Here is a 20,721-nt window from a genome sequence, read left to right on the forward strand (position 1 = left end):
GAGTATTTCCATGAAAATACTACTCTGTGTCTCCTCCCCTTTCTAATTAAACCTGAAATTCTACTTATGCATTTTCCTGACCTCCAATTCTACTTATGCATTTTCTCTTTAATTTTTATCAGTCATACATGCAGTATTAAAAAAGCAAAATAATGGAGAAAGATTTATAATGAAAAGCAACAATCTCTCATTCCTTTGTATTCACTTTTTAGAGCGACCACACTAAGTATTTTATTTTTAGATCTTCTGGTGGTTACCCCCTGACAAGACTTATCTTTATGTTGCTGTTTATGGAGACATCTTTTTAAAACAAAGTCCTGGTTACTAACCAGAATTTAACCTACGTATACTATGCTCCACTCATTTCAACCTTTAGTTTTTCTATTTTTCCTTATGAATCAACTTTGAGGTATAATTTACATGTGAGAAAATGGAACCATTTTAAATGTCCAGCTAGCTGAGTATTGACAAATGGTACACCCACGTAACTAACAACACCATCAAAATATAGGCCATTTCTATTACCCCAAAAGTTCCCACGTCCCCTTTTGTGGTCAGTCATACCCTAACCACCAACCGCAGACAACCAGTGATCAACTTTCTGTGACTATAGTTTTGCCTGCTCTAGAATTTTATATAAATGGAGTACACTATATACTCATACATATCTGGTTTCTTTAAATCTATAAAGTTTCTGACAGTCATCCATGTAGTTGAGTCCATCACTTACTCATTTCTTTTTATAGGTAAGTAATATCCCATTGTATGGATATAGCACAATTTGTTTATCCATTCATGTGCTGATGAACATTTGAGTCGTTTCAAGATTTTGGTTATTGTGAATATAGCTTCTATGAAAATTCCTGTACAAGTCTTTCAGCATACATATGTTTTGCCTTCTCTTGGGTACCTAGGCATGGAATTGCTAGGTCATAGGGTAGTGTGTATTTCACTTTTTAAGAAAGTCTCTTTTTTCTCTAGGTCTCACTCGCCAATAGGATGGCCACCAGTTAATTCTACGCATGTGATAGGAATTGCCGTGTCATGTTTTACGATGAGCAGGAGGGGTTCCTCTCTCTGCCCTTTGTTAGCAGGAGTCTACACATGCTAGAATGGAGAACAGCCTACTAAAGTGGAGGCACATATATCACAGCAGTGAAATTCCTCCCAGTTCTTTTTTTTGTTTGTTTTTTTCAATCTCTTTAAGAGGTGTCTTCTGGTTTTCTACTAGGACTAAAATGCCTGTAGCACTTTCTCCATGGAGATGAAGGAAGCAGGAGACAGGCTATGGAGAGCCTGTTGATACCATCATTTGGTAGACAGATATCCAATTAATCTGCTTCCCTTCCTCATTCCTCCTTCCACATTACTGTCTGACTGAGTTGGAAGCCCCTGGAACTCCTTTTCCTTTGGCCATAGCTGCCGGTAGCTTCTGAGCTGCTGTTTCCTCCCTCTGGTTACCTAGCTTCTAGAAATTTGTTGAACTCAAGTCTGCTGATAGTCCTTCTCCTATTTTTTTCATTATGCTAAGTTTGTTTATTTTATTGGGTCTTAGAAGAAAAAAGAAAAATGTTTATCTTTGGTCCTCAGTCCTCACCTGGAAATTGGTGGGATCTGATTCGGTGCAGCAATCTAGCACCAGATCCTACCACTGAAACCTCTCCAGCCAAGCTCATCAATGCCCACTGCTGCTTCAACCAAGGCACACCTTTATGTTTTCACTTAAACACTGTCATATCTGAAACTGCATGACCTCTCTCCTTCCTGAAATGCTTGCTTGATTTTCTCAATATGGCTCTCTCTAGGTTTTCTGCCTTCTGGCCACTTCTTTCAGCCTCGTTTCCACACTTGTTCTCTGCTCTTCACCTTCTCTCACTCTACATATTCTCCCTAGTTCTTGTGACCCAACATACTCTTCTAAGCCCCATGCTTGCAGTGTTTAGACAGCTCCTATCCTGAAAATCCTTCTTTATGCTATAAGACTCAGACAGACACCCTAAGTGTCCTCACAGTACATGAGAGACTACTCTAGAATTTCTCACACTGCACCATATGGCCTGCTCACGGATCTGCTTGCTTCTCCAGCATTATGCTTTCCGAGAGCTCAGAACTGTAAGTTTCTCTTTCCCAGCAACTCTCCTAGCATACAGCTGGTGCTCAATAAATATTTGCTGGATTGGATTGAGATCATGGGTATGAAAAGGTGCTTTGTGTTTTATACATGTTATTAATGGCAATAAGAGTAAAAAATTTTTACTTTGAAGAAAAAATATGCCAGGTAAAGATAAACCTCAAGCTAATTAAAGGAAATCTAAAACTCTTAGTGCAATACAAATGAATGCCTGTTCAGAAACTATTGATGCACTTCTTCCTCTGAAAATTGCATGTTCTTCATTCTTTGACACCTCTTTAGGGTGAAATCAATTTAGATTTCTCTCATCCAAAAAGTCTCACACTCAAGTTCACAGCAGCATTATTCACAATAACCAAAAGTGGAACCAACTCTAGTATCCATTGGCAGATGAATAGGTAAACATGGTATATGTGTATATACATACAATAAAGTATCATCCAGCCTTTAAAAGGAAAGAAATTCTGACACATGCTACAACATGAATGAACCTTGATGATATTACACCAAGTGAAATAAGTCAGTTGCAAGGAAGACAAACACTGTATTATTTCATTTATATGAGGTATATGAGGTACCCAGAGTCATCAAATTCATAGAAACAAAAAGCAGAATGGTGATTGCCAGGAGCTGATGACAGGGAGAATAGGGTATTGTTGATTAACACATTCAGAGTTTGTTTTCCAAGATGGAAAGAGTTCCCGAGCCAGATGGTAGTGTGGTAATAGTTGCACAACCATGTGAATGTATACTTAATTCCACTGAACTATACACTTAAAAATTGTTTTGATGATACCTTTTGTTATGTGTAGTTTACCATAATTAAAAATAAAAGTCTCATACACAAAATGCTGTATTTTACCAGAATGTTTTTGAAACAAAATTCTGATCTATGTCTAAAATAAAAATAATCAAATGATAGAGACAGTAAAGAGAGGTATGCCAAATACAAGAAGTACTATAAAGGAGAAAAAAACAGAATTACAGAATGACAACAATGACAATAGCTGACATTCACTGAAGCTTATTAGATGCCAGGCACTATGCTAAATACTTAAATGCTTTATATAAATTAATTCATTCAAAATGACTACCAGAGAAATGGGGGACTTAGACAGATTAAGTCACTTAGTAAAGTCTCACAGCTCTAAAGTGGCAGAAATGAGATTCAAACCCAGGCGCTCTGTCTAAAGCCCACACTCTGGCCACTATCTGCTTAGAGATTCTGGGATGAGAGGGCTGGGGAGAAGAAAGGGATATCTAAACTTTTCCTAAACATTCAAGTTTAAGAGACAAATGAAAACAAAATCAATTATCTATGGAGTACCTTTTACAATGCCAAGCACGTATGGCATGTAAGAGGTTCAGATCCAATCCTGGATCTGAGGGAATCCAAAGTCTATTGGGAGAGGCAGATATGCATATAAATAACCAGGCAGTACACGCCAGGAGCTGCCTAAGAGATATCAGCGGAGGAAAGAGGATGTTTAACACACGGTGTCTCCTGCAAACCCATACAATTCCTGGCAACGCAAAGTGCTGAATAAATATTGACTAAATGACATAAAATCAGTCTACAAAAATATATTCTGTCTCAGAATGCATTTCGGGAAAAAAGGCAAAACGTTCAACTTCGCTTTCTTCTTCTCAAAGAAAAGAAATTTAACAGGTTATGGCAATTGTTGACATTTAAATCACAATAAAAAGGAAACTGTTCAAATTACACTTTATTTTTAATTAACTAATTAATTTTTTTGAGACAGGGTCTCACTCTGTTACCCAGGCTGGGGTGCAGTGGCCCAATCACGGCTCACTGTAGCCCTGACCTCCCAGGCTCAAGCACTTCTGCCTTAGCCTCCTCAGTAGCTGAGACTGCAGGCATGGGTCACCACACCCAGGTAATTTTTTTTTTTTCTTTTTGTAGAAACAGGGTCTCACTATGTTGCCCAGGCTGGTATGAAACTCCTGGGTTCAAGCAATCCTCCCACCTCAGCCTCCCAAAGTCCTGGGATTACAGGTGTGGGCCACTGTCCCTGGCCTCAAATTACACTTTAAATAGTTATCATATGTTAAAATGTTACCATATTAAAGATTGTAAGAGGCAGATAATGATCACATGAAATTTAAACCACCATATAAAATTCATATTGCAACTGGAACAGCCTCATTTTTCTAAACAGAGACTGAGAGATTAAGAAAACACACAGGACACTGGAAGGATCAACTTTGAAACCGCAGATTGAAGCAGTTTCTCTTGCATCTTCTGCTGCCCTTTAGCTCTCTCTGGACTTAATATCTATCATCCTTCCCAGAGCATACCATGGAAATATTTGCCAGTGTGCTAATGCCAAGAATTGGAGAGATGTCTCATTTCCAGGGGCTTAAAATAATAGCTACTTGTTGTGCTTACCTCAAAATCATATTTGCACCTTCTATAGTAAGACATTAAGTTTTCATTTTTTTTATTGCACTATTAAAAACTTCTACGTGACTGTAGTCACGTGCCACATAATGATGTTTTAGTCAACAATGGACTGCATATACATGGTGGTCCCATAAGAGTTTAAGAGACCTAGTGACAGCACAGTGTCTTCACGGCACAAAGCATTACTCTCACCTGTTTGTGGTGATGCTGGTATAAACAAACCTACTGCACTGCTGGTCCTATAGAAGTCTAGCACATACAATTATGTACAGTATATAGTATCTGATCATGACAATAACTGTTACTGGTATCTACTTTACTATACCATATTTTCCATCATTTTTTAGACTCTATTCCTTTTCCATATATACATAAATTTAACTGTAAAAGAGCCTCAGGCAGGTCCTTCAGGAGGTATTCTAGAAAGCCTGTTATCATAGAAGATGACAGCTCTATGCATGTTATTGCCTATGAATACCTTCCAGTGGGACAAGATGTGGAGATAAAAATCCTGACCCTCTGTAGGCCTAGGTGAATGTGTGTGTGTGTGTGTGTGTGTATCTTAGTTTTTAATTAAAAAGTTTAAAAAGTAAAAAAAAAATTTAAAAACATTAATAAATAGTAATATAAATAAAAAATATGAATTAAAATATTAATTTTAAAATAGAAAAGAGCTTAGAGAATAGGAATATAAAGTAAGAAAATGTTTTCATATAGCTACATAATGTGTTTGTATGTTTAAGCTAAGTGTTATTATAAAGTCAATAAGTTAAAAAAATTTATAAAGTAAAAAGGTTACAGTTTAAGTGAAGGTTAATTTATTAAACAGATAAAAGGATTTTTAACATAAATTTATGTAGTCAAAGTGTACAGTGTTCACCAAGTCTACAGCAGTATACGTGAATGTCTTAGGCCTTCACATTCACTCACTACTCACTCACTGACTCACCCAGAACAATTTCCAGTCCTGCAAGCTTCATTCATGGTAAGTGTCCTAGGCAGATGTACCAGTTAAAAATTCTTTTATACTGAATTTTTTATTGTACCTTTTCTATGTGGAGATACATAAATACTTACCATTGGGTTGCAACTGCCTACAGTATTCAGTATAACATGCTATCCAATTTATAGTCTAGTAGCAATAGGCTATACCATATCCTAGGTGTGGAGTAGGCTACATAATCTAGGTTTGTGTGAGTATACTCTATGATGTTTGTACAGCAGAGAAATTGCCTAACAATACATTTCTCAGAACCTATCCCTGGTGTTAAGCAATGCATGACTATATATACTATACCTTGTTCCAATATCAAGCCAGCTGCCATAATCCTTGACCAAGAAGAAAAAATGCTGTAAAAAAAAAAAAAAAAAAAAGGCTCCATTAAAAACAAAGCTATTTAGAGTCAGTCTAAAAGTTGTTTTAGGATCGTATGTTTCAGATTTCTAACTGAGAATCACTATCTGACTGGAATCAATAAGACACATATGTCATTTACTGAAACTTTTACTTGGATTAGAATTAGCAGTAGTCTAAAATCCAGAAATAGAATTACTATTTAATCAAATGAACAAAAAAGTGGCATTTCTGAATAACCAGAAATAAAGAAGAACAAGCCAACATCAATAAAAAACACTAGATAATACTAAAGATGTCAGTGGAAAGAAGCCAGGTCATCCATTTATCAACAAATATTTACTGTACTGACTACCTACTATGTGCCAATCACTGTCTTAGATGTTGGAGATAAAGTCCTCCTCATAAGGCGTAGGCTCTACTAAATGATTCAGTCAAATTATCGGAAGGGGGGGTGGTGTGCAAGAGGGGGATGGAGGGAGTGTTACCATTGGAAAATATAGGCAATTATAGAAACAGAGGAAGGGTTTCCTAATTCCTGATTAGGATGAAAGAGAAGGTTTCCCACTGGAAGGTGAAATCTAAGTAAAAAGTAGGAGTCAGATGAATGGAGGTTTGGGGAGAAAGGAGTTTCTGGCAGAGGGAACAGCCTATATACACATCAAGAGTCCCGAGAGAACTTGGTAGCTTCAAAGTGAGGATGGTGTAGAGAAAACTAGCATGGAGAGGTGAGAGAAGATGCCAGTCAAGTGAGCAGAAGCTAGATCATGAATGGCTGTGCAAGCTAATTTATGCAGTCTTTTTTATATGAATTAATCAATTAGAATTTCAATCCTCATCTATTAACATGTCTTTGCCACTTTGTGTACAAAACTGAAAGCTGTTTTGTTCTCGCATTATATGTGGTCAGTTTCAGAAATACAATGAATAACAGTTCGATACCACACAAAAATACTCTCATCTAAACCAAGTGACTAGGAACCTGATTTGGAAAGCTACTCTTACTAGTTTTCCTAGTTATTTCTAGCATGGGATGTTACACAGTGACGAATTAACCTTGCCCAACAAGACCTCTGGTGTTTCTCAGCTACTGGGAGGTGATTCCTAGGCCCTTGGAACGTCATGCCTCAAAGAAGTGTTCTGCCTGAGGTCTTGGCCACTGGACAGTCTAACAATGTGATGTATGATGAGGGCTTTGAGCCATATTATCAGCTGTAACCCCAGAAGGGATTAAGGGTCAGCCAGGCAGGCAGTATGTGATCAAGCCCCACTAAAAAGTCTGGGCAACAGAGCTCAGGTAAGCCTGGCTGGCAATACTCCAGGTGTACTGTCACACATCAAGAGTGGGAGGGTAGTGCTGTCCTGATTCCACAGGGAGAAACAGAAGCTCTGCGTCTGGTGTCCTGGACTCTGTCTTATGCACTGGAATAAACTGTAACTAACTAGAACAGCATTCAGTGAGCTCTGTGAATTCTTCTAGTGAATTACTAAAGCTGAGAGTGGTCTTGGAAACACCCCAAACTTGCAGACATAAAATAGGCTCCCCTTTTTATTAATATAAGAGGCCTACCTACATGCATCAGAACTCTTTTATTGTAGCTATATCTTGCTTAACATCTTCCCAATAGAAAAGCTATATTTCCTTTTTCCTTCCTTCCTTCCCTCCCCCTTTTCATTTTTAATCTGAGAGAAGGGTTAAAAATCAACACTTCAATAGAAAAATGATGTATTATCTAAATTTAAAGTTAGCTTTCTCTATAAACTTCCTTTGGAAGGTTCATTTCAGATACAAAGCATCATAGAAGATGGGGTATGACAGACTTGAATAAATCAAGTAGTAAGACTTTTGACACATATGCACACATATACCACAAGCCAGACTGATCATATCTTACTAAAGTATAATTCCATTCAGACATATAATGACATACATCCAGCATAACTAATATAAAAAGAACATAAATTATGCCAGTACTTACAACTCAATATCTAAAGATTTCACGTACAGAAATGCATTCATATTTCTCTTTATTAAATTAACCCAGCACTCTTAATTTATATGGACTACCCAGTAATGCCTTACCAAAGCCATAATGTCTGATATGACGAGAACAATGAGAAAAAGGCTGGAAAAAAGGAAGAAAAAATTACATATAGTACAAATGTGCATTTTTTCAAGGAGAGGCTAAGCAAATAACGGTGTTATTGGAATTTTTGCTCTGGAAGATACAACTTTTAAGGTTTTTTTCACATTATCATACAACTTTTAAGGTTTTTTTCACATTATCATGGGTGACCATGCACAGTGATGGCCTCGGCTGTAAAAAGTGTTATTAAGTGCTCTGAATATTTATTTCAGTAAAATGAAAGGGACATTAAATTATGATTTTCTTTACTTTTCTTTTTTTTTTTTGAGACGCAATCTTGCTTTGTTGTCCAGGCTGGAGTTCAATGGCACGAGCCTGGCTCACTGCAACCTTTGCCTAGTGGGTTCAAGCTGTTGTTCTGCCTCAGCTTCCCAAGTAGCTGGGATTACAGGCACCTGCCACCACACCGGGTAATTTTTGTATTTTTAGTAGATGGGGTTTCACCATTCTGGCCAGGCTGGTCTTGATCTCCCAACCTCAGGCAATCCACCCTCCTTGGCCTCCCAAAGTGCTGGGATTACAGGTGTGACCCACCACACCTGGCCTTCATTATGATTTGCAAAACTAAACTTTTGAGATAATTGTAGACTAATATGCAATTGCAAGAAATAGTACAGAGGGATCCTCTGTACCCTTTACCCAGTTCCTCTGGTGGGAAGATCTTGCAAAACCATGGTATAATATCCCAAGCAGGATATTGACACTGATACTGTCAAGATAAGAAACATTCCCATCATCACAAAGATCTCTCATGATGCGCTTTTATAGCCACATCTCTACTCCCCTCACCACCCCTCTGCCTAATCCCTCACCCCTGAGAGCTACTAATCTGTTCTTCATTTCTATAATGTTGTCATTTTAAGAGTGGTATATGCATAGAATCACTTATATAAGAAGTTGAACAATTTATATAACACTCTGTTATCTTTTGTAACCTTCTGGGATTGGCTTTTCTCACTCAGCATACTTTTCTCAAGAATCATCCAAGGTGCTGTGTGTTATCAATGGGTCATTTACTTTTATGGCTGAATAGTACTCCATCATATGGATATACAATGGTTTACTTAACCATTCAAGCACCAAAGGACATCAAGGTTGTTTCTATTTGTGGCTATTGTTCCAGCTTCTGGCTATTACAAATAAAGCTGTTATAAGCATTTGTGTCTAATTTTTTGTATAAACCTTTCATTTCTCTAGGAAAAATATATCAAGAGTACAATTGCTAGGTCATATAACAGTAGCATGTTTAGTTTCATAAGAAACAGTAAAACTCTTTTTCAGAATGGTTATACTTGTTATGTTTCCATTAGCAATGCATGAGAGCAATTTCTTTACACCGTCAACAGCATTTGGTGATGCCACTATTTTGTTTAACTGTTCTGATAGGTGTATAATGAAATTTCATTGTGGTTTTAACATGCATTCCCTTAATGGCTAATAATGCCAGACAACTTTTCATTGGCTTATTTGCCATCTGTATATCTTCTTCAGGTGTTTTGCTCACTTTCTAATTAAATTATTTTTTATTGTTGAGTTTTGCGCATTCTTTATACATTCTAGATACTAGTCCTTTGTCAGATACCTGGTTTGTAAATATTTTCTCCCAGTATGTAAGCTAAGTTCTCATCCTCTTAGCAGCGTCTTTCGCAGAGCAAACACTTTCGATTCTAAAGAACTCCAGTTTATCAATTTTTCCTTTATGGGTTACAGTTTCGACATCAAGTCTAACTCTTTTCCTAACCCAAATCCCAAGGAGTTTCTCTTTTTTTTTCCTACAAGTTTAAATCTGTGGTCCATTTTGAGTTAATTTTTGAATAAAGTGTGAGGTTTTGGTAAAGGTTTGTGACTTGTTTTTGAGAAATAACTGTTTTTCTAACCATAGGTTTGAAATAAATGTAACTCAATAGTTCACATAGGCAGATACCACAAATCAGAGTGATCATATCTTACTGAAGTATAATTCAATTCAGACACATAATAAAGTGTGTTAATCTAATTAAGAGTTTGTAGAGAATGCAATGGTCATCGAGTACAACCTTTGACCTAAAGCATGAATTCTCAAAGTTTCAATCCCTATAAAGGCATTGTCTAGCACTAGTTTTAGTGGTTGCAGCAACTGAATCCAGTCTACTTTCAGCAGCTCCAATTACTGCAGAGTTTGTTCTTCTGTGAATCAAAGCACAACAAATATTCTACCCTGTGGATCCAGTTCTTCTGGAGTAGAAAAAGAATAGAACAATTCAAAAGACCTTTAGGCTGGGCACTGTGGCTCATGCTTGTAACCCCAGCACTTTGGAAAGCTGAGGTGGGTGGATCGCTTGAGGCCAAGAGTTCAAGACCAGACTGGCCAACATGGTGAAACCCCAGCTCTACTAAAAATAGAAAAATTACCCAGGCGTGGTGACACGTTCCTGAAATCCCAGCTACTTGGGAGCCGGGAGCATGAGAATCGATTGAACCTGGGAGGCGGAGGTTGCAATGAGGTGGCACCACTGCACTCCAGCCTGGGTTATAGAGTGAGACTGTGCCTCAAAAACAAACAAACAAACAAACAAACAAAAACTTTAGATATTTCCTTTTAAAGTTTGTTTGATTTTTTTTAGAAATATTTTTATTTTTCTAAAGAAAATTATTTTACCGTGTGATACAGATGATGTTCTGGGATCCTTGTGAAGTAACACCTATCTGATTAAGTTACTTATTGTCTTCTCAGCCTCAGTTTCCTTATCTATAAAATGGGCATAATAATATCTATATTTCCTAGTATCATTGGAAAAATTAAGTCAGGTAATTTGTGGAAAGTACCTAATACAGTGCCTGACATATGGTATTTGCCTAGTAATTATTGGTTTCATTCTCATTTCTTAAACAAAAGCTTTAAATGAAATTAAAGATATAACTCTGCCTTTATGGAGTTCACAGGCTATGTATTAGTCAGCTAGGGTTGCCATAATAAAGTACCACAGATTGAGTAACTTAAACAATATAAATTTCCTTATAGTTCTGGAGGCTGGAAGTCCAAGATCAGTGTGTTAGCAGGGTTGGTTTCATTTGAGGTCTCTTTCTGTAGCTTGTAAATGGCCATTTTCTCCCTTGATGTTCACATGTTGTGTCTTCTGTGTTTAACTGTGTCTTAACCTTTTCCCCTTACAAAGACATCAGTCATATTGGGTTAGGGCCCACCCATAAAACCTCATTTTACCTTAGTTACCTATTTAAAGGCTCTATCTCCAAATTTAGTCCTATTCTGAGGTACCTGGTGGTCAGGACTTCAATATAAGAATTTTAGGGGACAAAAATCAGCCTCTAACTAGGTGTGAAACAGAAAAGTAGGGCAATTTTATTACCCACAGTCTGAGTTACCTAACTTAGCCAGATATTTGAGGGTGGAAGGATTCTGGAGAGTAGAGCAGTTGGGTAAAAAAAAGTTTAACAGAGAATACAATCCCTGAACTAAGTCTTAATTAAAAAGAAAAAAAAAAAGCTTTTCCAGGGCAAATCTTTATATTCTTGACCCATTCTGTGGAAACCGAAGAACCCAGAAGTAAGCTGCTCAAGGTCACACAGCTAGTAATAGTAAGTCATAGACTTCTAACAGCAAGTCTGGCCCCAGAGCCCGTGCTCCTACCCATTACCTACACTGCCTCCCCATGGCCCTACTGATTCTCAGAGGCCTTCAGCGTCTTCATCATGTTCCTTTGAATGTGTCCATGGTTTCCTTGTTTATGCACGCTATTAAATGAGAAGGCATAAATGTAACAAACTATTCAATATTCATGGTGATCTAATATTAAGAAGGATAGGGTTATCATTCCCTTGCTCTGAATACAATAATTTTATTAAATGCAGGTTAGTTATATGGTATTATTTGATCTCAAAGATGTTTTGAAGCTACTGTGTACCTAGATCCTATGAGTTTCCTTGTAAATACATTTTTATTCAAGAAATAAATACCTGCTATTGAGTTTTTATCCAATTGATAATAAATATTACTTATCATCCCCATTGAGCCACTGTGACTGCTCACCTGCAAGACCCTTAACTGATCTCCCTGCTCTTATTCTTGTTCTCCTAAAGTTATTATCCATGCAGCAGACAGAACAGCCTTCAAGACCTAACAAGGGCTTCTTGCCACAACTGAATAATTCTGAAGTCCTATCTGTGGCCTAAATGGCCCCTTATGTTCTGCCCCTGCCAACCTCCTCAACTTTATTTCCTAAAATTCTTCTGCAAGCACTCTCTGCTTAATGCTGCCTTTCTTGCTGTTCTATAAATACACTAAGCCCTTTGTATGTTTCATGCCCATTGTATGTTTCACTCCCTCCACCTGAGTGAACCATGAAACTATGTGAGTAAAGACCATATTCAGGTCTTTGCTTAAATTACTTCTCCATAGAGAGGTCTCCCTGGATCACTTCATGTTTTCCCCTGACATTTAACATTACTTGAAATTTTACTGTTATTACAAGCATTTTATATTCTTTGTCTCCCCAGATAGACAGTAAGCTCTGTTCACCAATGTATCACCAGTGGCTAGTACACTGCCTAGTATATAATACAAACTCAAATCCTATGTGCTGAATGAATGGTGGCAATAATCAGCATAAAACTGAAAATGGCTAACGTTATGCATTACGAAATTTGCTTTAGATATAAGAATGACTAAAGAACCGTTTCTATTTGATATCATAGAACACAAAAAATTTGATGCAGGAAAAACTAGACCTGGTAGAAACAACACCAAATAACATTGTAGAAGGCTAAAACCACACAGATAACATCTGTAACTAACTAAATAATAACAGAAGTAGCAAATCTTGACAACAACCAGATCTATAATAGCTGATCTAGGTGAATGAGGCCTGGTAGATATGATAACTGTAGAAGAGAAAAAAAAAAAAAAAAAACTGGTAGGAGCTGAAATCCAGACTTTAAGAGAAACAAAAATAACCCAAAATTTCCTTTTGAAAATAAAAATAATTTTAATAAATTTAAAACCAAAATAGAAATACTTAGAAGTAATTTACTTCTACTTCATATAAAATTAATTTTAAAATTAAGCTGATTTAATTTTAAATTTTAATTTTAAATTAATAATAAATAACTTTTATTGGAAAATACTTTCCCAATAAAAGTTATTCAGTATTATAATAATTCTGATTCAAGTCTGGATTCCTAAATATGCAAGCATAACATTATGGAGATAAATAAAAACATCCATCAGAACAAAATGGTATATTCAAAATTAGAGTCAAATATATTCACTTCAATTAATACAGGGCATGAGAAAACTAGGTTTTTGGCTGCTAGATCACATTGTTGACAACTGATATTTCCAAGTTGTTTTTTTATCCCCAATCCCTGCTATGTAGCCATGGCTCTTGTACAGTTGAGTATTTATTCAGACACAGAACTGAAAAATCATCCCTTTTGATCTTATATGGTTGGTTGTTAAATGCTTCTGTAATCCTAAAGCTTGTTTCTCTGTCTCAGCGGCCTTCTAAAATTCTCTCATGCTTTGCTGCATTCTGAAGGTGACAAAGGTCTTCATGGCCCATGTCATCTCAAGCTGTGAAATGAACTGGCTACAATTGTGACACTTTTGGCAGGTTGTTTCATACCCCCACGCCTCTCTTTTCCCTAACAGCCTTCCAGTTTAGAATGAAGGTGTGCCAGACAGAGTTCTGGCCATAGAGACATAGTCAGAAATCTGCATAGATGGGGCGTTTGGGGAAGACACCACTACCCTGACAGAAAAGGAGAATCAGCTAACATATCTCCTTGCCTTTTTCCTCATTAGTCCTTTTCCCTTGTTCCTATCTGGATGGCAGATGAGATATGATGGCAGATGGAGGCATGATGAGAAAAACAAAAGCGTAAAAGCAACAACGTAAAAATCTTCCATTCTTAGGAATGCGGAAAAGCAGGGTGGCTGATGGCATCACAGAACTGTGGGCCACCAATCTCCAGACTCCATGCTACATGAGACCATAAATCTCTATTTCTCTTAGCTATTGTTAGATTGTCATTGCTTACATCCATAAGCATTCTTAACGGATAAACTATCAGGTAATCTTCATGCACAGCTACTACCTTTTTGTGGTCTCTACCCAAAACTTACAAAGCTTTGTTGATGAACCCAATTATCAAGTCTGAGACACTAGATAAATTATTAATAATCAGAAAAGTAAATTTATGTCATATAAAATAAAACAATGCTAATACATCTTTTCTGCTTCACCTTTGTTCAATACACATTTTAAGGAGTGAGTTGGAAGAGAAGCAAAATCATTTCACTGGTTTGTTATATTGAACTCATCCTTGCCATTATAGATCTAATAAATAAGTCATTAGTATATATCTCCAGCCCTATCTTAACCTGTAGGATTCCAACAGTTGTAAGAAAATGCTTAGCAACATAAATGATGAGACTGTAAAAATGTGAACAGAAAGGAGAGATGGTATCAGTGATATTTGGTAGTGCCATGGCAGTGAGGGTGGATAGACTTTAGCTTGTGTAATGAATTAAATAAAGAAAACAGGATGAGATGCTAGTTTTCAATAGGAAGAAAAGGCATCACTGGGTTCAATGTGTGACATTAAATTGGATGAGTCAGTGTGATATCCAGGAAGAATTGTCAGTGACTTCTGAGTTTAAAGGTCAAAAGTAAACTTTCTGAGCCACCTTTGCCTCAGTTCTTTCCTGTTGTGTTTTGTTTTTCATTGCGCTAGTTTCCAGATAGCATTACTACACACACACAAATATAAGTATACATACACACATATGCTTTGATGAGCCTTCTATTTCTCATTCAACATATCCACAGCTCTTCTTATTTAAACTTTAATTAAAATCCCTTCTAAAAATCTTATGCACTAACAAAGATGCAGGAAAGTACATGTCATTCACCAGTTTTTATTGCATCTAAGTAACTATCTCTTACATGATATTGACAAGGCATAAATGCTTTCAATATTAAATTCATGTAAATACCTTGCAAAAATTTACTAAAACTAGAAATGAGATTTCTAGTATTCTTAAGCAGTGGAAGAAAAACTTTTTTCTTTATGGCATATGCATAATACTATGCTAAACCCAGGTCTAGCTTATATTCATCAAGAACAACATGCAAATTTATGCTAATATTAGTTATTTCTTTCAACACTGAATATGCCAGCTTGATTCAAGAATAATAAAACTGCTAAGTTTCATATTTATATCAAGTATTTTCCAGAGTCCCTGTGCTGATGAGGCAATTTTATTGGTTAAAAAAAGCAAATAGTTGAGTTGACAGCTTTTCTTCTACAGTCTTGATTGCTTAAGACGGACTGCTCCAGAAATTCCTTAAAACTCAGAAAGAATACTTCCCACTCCATTAGTCAAATGTGTAGAAATCATGACTGAGAAACTGAGTATATTTTTGACGTTTAGAAAAGTTAATTTTAAGTCATGGAAAATGAAATAATGTTAACAGATTTATCTAATAACATTTCAGAAATAAAGCAAAATAAAAGTTAGAGTATATTTTGTTTTTTGTAGGCACAGCTATAACAAACAAGTAATTAACTACAATAATTTAACGTTTATGTTTTACTATTTTCTAGGGAGGTTCTTCACTAGCTTGAATAATATTCTAATAACATTTTATTGCTGAGAAAGCAAGCCTGTCTGCTAGAGGCCCTAATCAACTAATTTCCTCTAATGATAACCAACGCTGACTAAAAGGGTGAAAATTTTCTCATTTTTGTAATAAATAATCTATGTTACAACATCTCAATAGCAATCATATGAAATATCTTCAAGTGTTTAGTCTCCTAAAAATTGGCAAATCAAATGTTTATTAAAGCAATTCATCTTACCTTTTTGACGATAACTGAGTAGTCAATTGAACTGCTTCAAAAGCACACATAACAAGAACAAAGGGGATTAAAATCTGTTTAAAAGAACAACAAATGATTCCATGAATAACTGAAGCATTTGAAATACTTTTTCAAAAAAATACTATTTCTGCTTACAGAAATATTTTCAATTTCTCACGTAACTTTTTTTTATATATTCTAGAGAAAAGCAAACACTGAAATAAAAGCTTGATACCAATGATACATAGTACAGTGATGAAACTGACTTAAAAACCTATATTAATAAGCAATACAATGTAAAAGGCATCAAACATGAATACATATTTCAAATAAAAGCCTATTACAAATTTTGTTCCATTTAATGCATTCTAATAATTAACAACAATGTTCAAAAGATTCCAAGAGCTGTGAAAAGCACAGAATGCCCAAATCAAATAAACTATATAAATTGATAATTTGATTCACAGATCCTTGAACCCATCTGGTTATTTAAAACTATAACATTATAAACATGATTCAGCTTCTTAATCATTGCTTGTTATTTTTTAATACAAATTTATTTATGATTATAAAATTCACACTCATTATAACAAATTTGAAAAAAAATATAAAAAATTGCAAATAAAGGTATAGCAAAATTTATGCTAGTTGAAAATCCATAATCCAGAGCTAATACTGTTTGTATCTTGAAGTATTGCTTTTCAATGATCAATTTGGAAAAATATATATAACTTAATGTTTCAAAAAAGGGAGAGGTATGGAAAATAAATGATGTTCAAGACTGCATCAAGTTCTTTTTCAAGTGAAGGACATATGAATAAAATAGAATTCAGCAGGGCCCTCGCTTCCAGACACATCAGTCAACAAAATTCATGAAGTGTATTATGTCATTAAAGCTTACTACATTGTGCTAGAGATTAAGAACCTAGCATTCTAATTTGAGCTTGCTTGCTTTCTCTCTCTTTCTTTCTTTCTCTTTCTTTCTTTCCTTTCTTTCTTTCTTTCTTTTTCTTTCTTTCCTTTCTCTTTTTCTTTCTCCTCTCTCTTTTCCCTCTCTCTCCTTCTTTTCCTTCCTTCCTTCCTTCCTCTCCTCCTCCTCCTCCTCCTCCTCCACCTCCTCCTCCTCCACCTCCTCCTCCTCCTCCTTCTTCTTTCTTTCCTTCTTTCTTTCTTTCTTTTTCCTTTCTTTCTTTCTTTCTTTCTGTTTTTAACTAAAGGCCCATGGTCTTTAATAAACTGGGAAAAAACAATCACCATTTTTAAAATGTGAATGAAAATTAAGGAAATAGTAAAATGTTTCAAAATAAATCAATAGCGAACAGGACATGAGAAAATGGACATCTTTTTTTTTTTTAACTTCCATTTGTATTAGTGTAGTAACAAAAAGTAGACATTAATTCTATTAAGATGACATACACCTTTAACTATTATTATTTATGAATTTGAACATTAGGTAATTGGATTTTAGGGATATATCAGTTTATTTTATTTAAACAAATATATACTAAGTGAAATGTGTCAGGCATTATGGTAAAGAGAATAAAACAAACACAATGACCTTTGAGAAAAAGAACATGAATTACATTCTAATGAAGAATCTGAACCCCTGGAAAGCTGAGAATTGCCATTATATTTGTATTGGCAGCACCCAGATAGCATCTGGTACTTTATTAAATGTAGCACAAAATGCACATTTGTTGAATCAATCAATCAATTTTAGGTACATGGATTATGAGAAAGATTACCATGGCAATCTCATGGGGAGAGAACATGGGTTCAGGGAAACTTATAATCTTTAGTGGCACTGCAGTGTGATCCATGGCTTCCTAACAGGCTTTAATCACATCTGATAAGATCCTCCTAAATTAACATGGAATTCCCACTCTTTTGAAGTCAAATGGACTTATGAGTAAAGCAAAAAGATTAACTGTGGTTTGGAGTAAGGGATAGAGTTCTTACCTCCAGTTTAGCAGTGCCAACTCTGAAAGGGTATCTTCTCTCCACTGCTATTTAACTCTGTCTAAATGACTCTATAACCTTAATGTCACGATGAGTTCATAACCTTAATCAATCAATAGCTTAATACAAATAACCAAATAAGAAAACTAACCTTCCACATCATCAGGGATCCCATCATGAAAGGACTGAACACAGTCAGAAAGCAATAGACAGAGGCAAGATCAAAGCTAGGGAATTATAACAAGGAAAAAGGATTTAGAATTCACTCTGTAACTTTAAAAGAATGTTCTTCTAAAAAGGATGTTTAAGTAATTCTCTGAAATCTACTTACTAAAATACAAGCAAACATCGTATTATGAAGAAGCCACTAAAATGAACTCAGTAGATCTGAACGTGCCAATACATACCAATCTCCAAAATATATCCTTCAGTATAAAAAGTAAGGTACAGAAAAAAAGGTATAGAAGTCCCAGATTGCATTATTTTTTCGTTATATATATGCCACTTTCATTTAAAATTACCTGTTAATAGAAGCTATATTTCCGGTTCCAAAAAATGCTGTCACTAAGAAGAAAACCTAAAGGGAGTCAAGGAAATGGCAAAACTACTCCGATTTCACACAAATTTCCTTTTCATTTAGAAAAGATACGCTAATTTTACCTTGAGAGTAATTTGCTTTTTTACTTGTACACTGACCACGAATTGTTTTCAAAAAATATTCCATTATATCTCCTTGTGAATGCATTTTAAAACAGCCAGATTGAAGAGGCAGTGTACTGAGAATAATGAGGCCTGAGAGGTCATCCTCACTCAGTCCCTAGTAACCTTAGGAAGGTTATTTTCCTCTTCCCTAACATGAGCAAGGTGGACCACGTCTGTAGTTGAGTATACACATGAGAAAATGCTGAACATCTTTTTGACATTTCTTAAACTTACATTTGTATTAGTAAAGCAATAAAACATTGATATTAATCTTAGTGTCCACGAACTTACTGCTAGTAAAGCTCTTAAAATGGTGCCTGGCCCACTGAAAGGGCTTGATAAGTGTAAGCTATTTTATTACTATAGACACACACAAAAAATGGTGAAGCAACACTGAAGAGGAAGTATGAATCATGACAATTTTCAGTGAAAAAGAGGCATTTAAGTTGGTGAGTTGAGCCTTAAATGTATCCATGGATTCAGTGATTCAACCAATCATCTAACCAACCAAAGATTATTGTCTAGTATATGTCAGAGACAGAGATAGGCACTAAGAATATAAATATAAATATAAATATAAATATAAATAAAATAGTCTCAAAATACTCAAATGGTGACTAAGATATGATGACAGAAATAGAGGAGAGACATTTTAAGGTAAAGAACAGTGCGAAAAAAACGACATCACCAAGAAAAAGTAAAAAGCCTTGATGGATAGGAGGTTAGATTTTATTGAAGGATATGGTGAAAGACGAAGCAAGAAATATAGACTGCTGGCATATTAATAAAAAGCCTGTACTTTATTGTGCATACTGTGAAGAGTAGCAAATCTTTTAGGCTAGTGTTATAATCAAGAAACACCAGTGACTGTGTGATATTCTGATAAGGGAGACAAATAATTGGAGGCAGAAAATTTAAGTTGGAAGCGATTTTAGTAGTCCATGTTAGAGATAAGGCAGTGTTAACTGATGCAGGGGGAATGAAAATCAAGAGTGAAGTGAGACACAGGGACTTTAGAAGTGGACAAGGAGCAGTTAAATATGACAACAAGTTGGATGTCTTGGGGACTGGGAGTATAGTGATGCCATTAAATGAGATAAGCCCCACCAGAGAAAGTGACTTTGAAGAGGAGTGGCAGCTGTTAAGTCAGTTTGGGACACATATTTGGTGATGCCCAGCAGAATGTCAGACATGTGGTCCTTGAGGTCAGGAGAGAGGTCAAGTTTGGAAAAACACACCTTAGAGTTGTTTGCACAGAAGTGTCTACCCAAGTTACAAGAAAATATGGCATAAACCAGGCACAATAAGAGAAGGTTAATGGTGGAGAATGGAGAAAAAAATATGGCTAAAGATCAGGCAAAGGAAGTAGTTTTAGAGAAGAAGAATAGAAATGATATAAAAAGCTTAGAAGAAAACTTGTACTGTGTCCTGGATGTGAAGGGAAAAGAAAGAGAAAACATAGAGTTGAATGTTAAAGTGTGGCCAGGTAAATGGAATAGATTGAAGTGATCAGGAAGCCCTTGCAGACCAATGACAGTACAACTTCAGCAGAGGCGTCTGACAAATATTGACAGAGCACTACTATGTGCCATGCGTTATTAGAGGCTTGTGGATATAATGTATATATGGAGAGAAAATAATGGCAGCAACTATACATTTTTCTTTCAAAAACTTAAAACAGAAAGGATAAGATGAAATTTTAATTTAGGGAAATGCAAGGTTCAATGGGTAAAGTGCTTTATTAGCATTAGCTGATACAAAGGAATCTATACAGACAGAAAGAAAGCAAAACAGAGGGAAAGCAAGAGACAGAGAGGAAGGAATATTTATTTTCTGTACCTGAGAGTTCTAGACTTCATTCCATGGTAAGCTCAAAGACATTACCACTAATATTTAACAAGCCATATAACTGATAAAGGGTTAATAACCAAAACATATGAGGAACTCCTACAGCTGGCAAAAGTAAAACAGTCAAACTTAGAGAGTAGAATGAAGGTTGCCAGGGACTGAGTGGAGAAGGGAAAAGGGGAGATGTTGGTGAAAAGATATGAAGTTTCAGTTATGCAAGATGAGTAAGGTCTGGAGGTGAAATGTATAGCATGGTGACTATAGTCAGTAATATTGTATTGTATACTTGAAGTGT

General features: G+C 35.8%; 1 protein-coding gene across 5 annotated transcripts in view; it reads right to left on the minus strand.

The window, feature by feature from the left end:
• The window catches only part of PIGN (phosphatidylinositol glycan anchor biosynthesis class N), a 143,156-nt gene that overhangs the window by 19,857 nt on the left and 102,578 nt on the right, over nt 1–20,721 (minus strand). For all 5 annotated transcript variants that reach the window (XM_032293665.1, XM_032293663.1, XM_032293662.1 and 2 more), the window contains 5 exons: nt 18,398–18,453; nt 18,028–18,103; nt 15,918–15,991; nt 7,994–8,036; nt 5,854–5,906 (listed from right to left, as the gene is read on the minus strand). In XM_032293665.1, coding sequence (XP_032149556.1) covers nt 5,854–5,906; nt 7,994–8,036; nt 15,918–15,991; nt 18,028–18,103; nt 18,398–18,453 — 302 coding nt within the window. The remainder of the gene's footprint in view (nt 1–5,853; nt 5,907–7,993; nt 8,037–15,917; nt 15,992–18,027; nt 18,104–18,397; nt 18,454–20,721) is intronic.

This window comes from Sapajus apella, unplaced genomic scaffold (assembly GCF_009761245.1).
Source record: "Sapajus apella isolate SASKATOON/1434 unplaced genomic scaffold, GSC_monkey_1.0 scaffold30, whole genome shotgun sequence".
Lineage (NCBI taxonomy): Eukaryota > Metazoa > Chordata > Mammalia > Primates > Cebidae > Sapajus > Sapajus apella.